This window comes from Odontomachus brunneus, unplaced genomic scaffold (genome assembly GCF_010583005.1).
Source record: "Odontomachus brunneus isolate Ranch 3 - 2012 unplaced genomic scaffold, Obru_v1 Obru_scaffold_177, whole genome shotgun sequence".
NCBI lineage: Eukaryota > Metazoa > Arthropoda > Insecta > Hymenoptera > Formicidae > Odontomachus > Odontomachus brunneus.
In genome coordinates this window covers 183,999-190,710 of record NW_022639627.1, presented here as the reverse complement: position 1 = coordinate 190,710, position 6,712 = coordinate 183,999, and the positions used below count along the sequence as shown (strand labels likewise).

Genomic DNA, 6,712 nt, shown 5'->3' with positions numbered 1-6,712 from the left:
TATATATATATATATATATATATATATATATATATATATATATGTATATATATATATATATGTATGTATATATATATATATATACGGATCTCTACGTATATTCTTTCTTCTTCTTTCCCCTATTACAGCGAAGACTATATGCTGATTTGCATATATATATATATATGTATGTTTCTTAAAGTAAATATACGTCGCCAAAGATACTCTGACACCACGACTACCGTTTTATCTTTCTATTCTTCTTTATCTTCTTCCTCTTCTTCTTCGATATTTGTACAACGAGAAGGCATTGTCGGCTCGTCATTGCGCGCTCACGATGCCGGATCGCTGCTATTAAAAGTCACTTAACGGCGGCACCCGGTAGGTCATCGTGTGTCCGTGCATAATAACCGGCGCCACGTTAACGATCGACGATAATATTATACATAGCGGATTACGCATACATACATACATGTAATATTGTAACACGATTGCGAGAGGTATGATTTTTCTTCTTTTTCCGCGCGCGTTCGCGCTCCTCGCATCCTAAATGCATCGACTGCGCGCTGTGTGAGTCACGATCAGGACGATTCACTCTCGCAACATCGACTTACTTAATCCAGTCAATTTACAGCGTGAATCGGACCCGAACAACGGTTCGCATCTACTGAGAGTGTACATATATAATATGTGTGTGTATGTGTATATATACATATACATATACATATGAGCGCGCGCATATATATACATACAGGTATATGTTTATATGATACATGTACAAGCATAGACAGTATGAGATTACGTTAAAACTAAATAACAGTAAAGCTTTCTTCCGAAAATCCCGAAATCTCCGTGGGGTGAACGCAAGCGCGACAAGCCGTTCTTGGAGCAACAAGGCATCTATCTTAAATCGCGATAAAAACTCGTTGGGAATACGACTCGTGCGACGAGAATTTTTCGCTCCCCATTTCTTCCTCTTTCTCCCCCTCTTTTTCTCTTTCATTTACAATTAATTGATTGCTATTGGTATCAATTTAGCTTGCCTCGGGTTGATCGGCTATCTAACTCTCGATAAATAAGAGTCCTTCGACAAATAGTAACAATGTACAATGTCCCTTACGTGGCCGAGAGGCTGTTTTACGTAAAATAGCAAGTAAGAGGTTGCGACAGTATTTAACTAGTTTACAGTGAGAGAAGTAGTAGAATACAACTGGGATTTCGTTTATATCTTCCTAACGCGATAATATACGTAATATTGTCCTGTTATGCTCGGCCACCGGTAGCTTCAAGCGATGCCGACCGCGAACCCGACACAACATCCTTCCTTCCCACAGAGGACAAACGAAAGGAATTGATTAGAGAGAAAATGTGTGAAAAACACTAACATAAGATCACAGTGAGAAGAGGAGGGCCAATTAGAATCTAAACGCTGGCACAGAGGATAAATATATGTGTAGAAATATATATTACAAAAAAAGAACCATGAACAGCTCATATTCGAGCCGTATCAATTTGCCGAAAGAATTCGCGCGTGTGTGATATATATTACAATTCGTGTCGCGATGATTACGCCATAAGAGAGAATTCTCTTAAATACACATATCTACATAAACAAAACTCTCATGCTGGTTTCGCGAAATTTACAATGATATCTTTTACACATACTCCATGAGTAATAAAGTAAATACGTAACAGTAACACTAACAGTATCAATGATGTAATCATCGCCGCTCACACGTCACCGTGCCAGAGCTACCGGCGACCCAATTAAGAACTCGCACGATCTCCGCGGTCGCGAAGCTCGACCTTTAACTAACGATTTACAGACTAACTCCTCGCGCGGTCGGTTACCCTCATAGAGAAGATCCTGTGAGTTCATATTATACAAAAATACGTCCGACTACGAAGAACGACTGTGAAATCAATCGAGCGACTTAAGAACGGAAATGTACATCGACGGAAGGGAAGCGATTCGTTGATACGAGCACGAGGACATATCTGGCCGCTTCCTCCGCTCCATCCGCTTTACGATGCGCTGAACGCACGTTATAACCTTTCTCACTTTTTCGACCATCTCAAACGTACATGTCTCCATCGACTATTCGCAACAATTTCTCTTGCTTATCCTATTAATATCAATACGTACTCGGTACCGACACTCGGTACTCGGAATCAATATTAATACACTCGGTTGCGAAATGGTTTGAACACATTTTTCTTCGATGTAGTCAGAGAGTCAAGTAGTCACGATTGCAAGTCGTTATTCAAGAGTCTGCACGATAATTCGTTATGACAGATGTCCAAGTGATGATATATGAGATGGATCAGATATACAGGTTGTCTCACACCAACCGCCATATATTGAAACATTTTTCGCCATTTTTTAATACAAGCTTCGCGAGTTATTAATTAATTAAGTTTGATACGCCCTGATTGGCGGAACATACGTAGTGAAGCGTCACGCGCCGAAAAAATGTGAAATCCCATTTCCTAGACTATCTTTGTTTTTCTGATTAGTGGGTGGAGAAGAAAAAGATCATTAAATTAGATTCGATATCCAGATTAGTCAGAATTGATTTTATCACACAAGTCCCCGTAAACAGTGGCTCGCAATTGTAACCAATTGATACGCTTCTAATTTCATCGAAAAAATGTGATCAAACCGTCTCATAAACGAACGAACGTACGTACGCACGCATGCACGCACGCACACACACATACACACACACATACGCATAGTGATACACATACATATACTAATAAAATTAAAGGTATCGGCGACGAGAACAGTGAGAAAGGTTAATACAGTGTACTCTTAAATCGCGGTAGAAAATACTCCGTGTAGAACTCGAAAAGGTCATGATCGGCGTACAAATTCAATACTTACATCAGCTACTGTCTCAACGGCGCGATTCTACCAACGTCGTTTAATGACAATGGATAATTAAGCTGTGCGTTAATTAATCGAATGTCTCACTTGCTATCTACACTACAGCGAGTATCGCAATCTAAGGAGAAACGGAAACACAATCACCGCGACAGCTAATCGACCTTGGTAGAATCGACCTGATCAGTCCACGACGTAGCGTTACGAAGGAGAATAAATAGGAAAAACGGAAAGTATAGACAATACTAAGCGAGATCGCGAGTAGTCGTGTGCCGTCCGCAATTAATAAGCGCGGACGGGTAATTGATTAGCGAGTCCCATTAATTAACGCGAGACTTCAGCGGAGATACTTTTGAACGTGCAGTTTGACGAAATAACTGAAGGTCGTTCGTCGCAATCCGAGTTGTCGCTCGCGAGAATCATTCGCCCCGTTTATTGTGATCCTTCAACAACAAATCTATAGACTAGCACTGCACACGCTGCTTACATATCGTCGCAACGAATTCTTTTTCTTCCCCTACCACTTGATTGCGTAAGACGGTCTACACATTTCTTTCTCTGATGAAGTTAGGAGCGCATCGAATGTTCATGACCGCAAGCCACATGAACCTGTACGGTAATTCGTTGTGACAGAAGCACAATGACAAGATATGAGACATCCACCGTCACTACTACGGTGAGTTTAGGAGAAACGTAGAAATCTTTATTATATTCTCACCTATCATATCACCTATCACAGATAAGAGTATGATAAAGAGTCGATATTTACTGTCACTTCGGTTACTGTCATAACCGATCACTGTCAGAGTTCTAGGCTAATCGGCTTACAATTTTTACCACTTGATTCGCTCCTAACTTGATAAAAAAATGCTCAAACCGTACCCGCAACCGTACTTGACGGTTCCTTCATTTTCTTTTCTTTCTCGTAAACACGTGGATCGCTCATTCGAAGCAGTACAGGTTTGCTCGAGCGAGCTGACTGCGGATAAATGATCAATCGGTCACAATACAAGCTACGATTCCAGACGACAGATTTTCGTTTTCGTATAACGACAATGCTACTATAGTGACGGGAATCGAGCGTATATTGACAACCTCAAACGGAACGGGATATTGACTGTATCGCTAGTACCGTGCTTGAATTGTAGGTTTACATTATATTCGTAGTTATGTATGAGCGTCATAGTCTTAGCTTGTTTATATATACCTCGTTTTACTATTTAATTACGATATCTTCGAACAGTACGGATAAAGAACATTTAATGAGTCCACCTATTCGGTTCATCGTCTTTCTCTCACAATATGTGTATCTGTGTGTTTAGTATGTGTGTGTATATGTATGTATGTGTGTAATAATTATCGCGTGTATACCTTTATTGTTTGAGTTAATACTTCGAAAGAAAGCCTCGAAATTCTCTCTCAAAAATCGAACCCGTACATTCGCAGAACAACGCGTGTATGTGTATTTATGCGCGCGTGCACACAAACACACATACATATATATGACAACGAGGATATACATTCGAAAATCTATCTCGACATAATTTTTTTTTGTTTGTTTTGCACTTATTAAACGGCTTCGCGTTAACGCGGACATTGGTACGTGCAATCGTCGTCTACGTGTAAGTCTAACGCGATTACGTTTAGAACCATGACGAACCACCGGATTCTTCCCTCGCGTCGACAATGCGCCCATAACGACATCACAATCGATCCTTGCGACAACTAATCGTACTTAAATATCGCTATATCGCTAATTACGGAAATCTTTCATTGAACTTAGAAATGCATCTTCGATAGGCTTACTCGATATCAACGAAGAAGAACAGTTCGGCTCACGTGCGCTGCTAATAAATTGTCACTCTCGATCACATTCGCGCAGTTCACTGTTCCTTTTTTTTCACGGCACGAATCCTCACGGAATCACCGCACTCGCATGTTCGTGTCATTCTAAACGCAACTCGCGTCCGAACAACTCTTGTCTGTCTAAACTGAATTATGCCCGGCTACGGATTTCAGGGTGAAAAGGCCACCCTTTGACTACGGTACGATTCCCATGAACACTGGCTGGAATATTTTATTTTTAAGGCTCGACCTCTTTCTCTTCCTTCTCTTTCATCCTCTCGCCACCACCTCATCTATTTATTCCTCTGCCCACTTTTTAACTTTCTTGCCTGATAAGATCTCAAATATGCAGGTCTCTTCCTTGAAAAAAAAACCGCCAGTTTTCATTTTAACGTTAATCAAACTGGTTCATGGGAACGACGTCCTATATCGGAATAGTAACGCATGTTACCTACTCGGCGAGCACACACACATATATATATAGAAAGTATGATACAATTATACCGATCGCGTATTCACAATGTGACGATTCAAGTGATATTCAATGATCCAAGATCGATCGGGCCCACGTCTAACGGAAATAAGCGGGAATAAATCGTGTGATTCTTTTTTTTTTTCTAGGCATATTACACAACGATATTTACAAAATGTCGCTCCGTCTTCTTAATTCCATTTTGAATCCTGGAACAGTTAAATTAATATTTGCTTTAGTACCGCGAGCAATGTTACGTTTGGTAGGGTGTAACATCATTTTAATTTAATTCTTTAACTATGCACTAACGAATGCATTATGTATGCGATCAAATTTTCATATGGCGTATTTGTTTGCAAGCAACATCGATCAGATTAATGACATAATGCTGCGTGATGTAAAAAGATGATGTAGAAAGTGTGAAGAGGTATCAAGGTGTATTATTAGTAACATGGAGTGGTCGGTAAGTTATCTAAAGTAGATTTGTGAAGATCAATGACTCTAAAATCTCAATATCACAAATGTTACATATGGCACTTACATTATTAATCACAGATATATAAGTCACAGAGATTATGTACATTATTCCCACGATTCCAGAATGATACCCATTAAGAGAGATCGTTCGAAAAGGAATGTAAAGATCGCAAGGGCTGAGGCTGTACACTAAACTACTATATTTATGATTCTACCGATTATACACATATGTATATGTATATATATATTAACGTATCAAGTAAAATCATAATTGTATGGTACAACTTACTGCAGAAAATTCATTGGGTCTTGTAATCTTCGCGTATATATTGTCTCTGCACTTTGCAATTGCGAGGATTGTAACTAGTGTCACTTTCAATGGAATTCCCATTAAAAAGTACTTTACTCTGTCGCTATAAGGATAATCAATTTGGCTTCATAAACGGGACATCGTAATTACCGTAAGAGAATTGTACAGATACAATTTTTGGCTGAACAAGTATCCAATGAAATTACCCTCGACCGCAGGTTAAAGAAAGGCCCGGACTGTATCGCGAGAGAAGCCCGTTGCGATCGATGTCGTGTATCGAATCGCGGATGTCTGGATTGTCGCGTCATCCTCAATCGAGACACGTCGTCCCCTATCACAGGTCATCACACATCCTACTGTACGTTACGCCTCGAGGTCCATCGACTCAAGCGCGCAGAATGCCAAATGAGGAAATAGGTACCTAATCCCTTCACAGAGCACCAAACGGATCGAGCTGGACAGCATTGCCTTGTGGCTGAGCTGCTGCTTGAGGATGCTGCTGCTGCAGGTTAGGACCCATCATGGGATTCGTACCGGCCATTTGCATCATTGGTGCAGTTCCTCCCGCAACCATCATACCGCTACCGGCGGCGGAAGCACCTGGGATAGTACACATCATCGGCCTCATACCCTGCATACCCTGCATGCCCTGTATGCCCATTGGTATACCTTGCATACCCTACAGACACCAGAGAGCGAGAGAATGAGATATATGTACAATAGAGAGCGTGTGCCTTCGAAA

General features: G+C 40.7%; 1 protein-coding gene across 18 annotated transcripts in view; it reads right to left on the bottom strand.

Annotated features, from left to right (window-relative positions):
* Positions 1–218: 218 nt before the first annotated feature.
* Positions 219–6,712, bottom strand: part of LOC116851537 (phosphatidylinositol-binding clathrin assembly protein LAP) — a 37,618-nt gene continuing 31,124 nt past the window's right edge. For 16 of the 18 annotated variants that reach the window (XM_032831020.1, XM_032831017.1, XM_032831018.1 and 13 more), the window contains 2 exons: positions 6,392–6,649; positions 219–5,392 (listed from right to left, as the gene is read on the bottom strand). In XM_032831020.1, the coding sequence (XP_032686911.1) occupies positions 6,401–6,649 (249 nt within the window). In that variant the 3' untranslated portion in view covers positions 219–5,392; positions 6,392–6,400. The remainder of the gene's footprint in view (positions 5,393–6,391; positions 6,650–6,712) is intronic. The other 2 variants (XM_032831021.1, XM_032831022.1) reach the window with 1 other exon arrangement.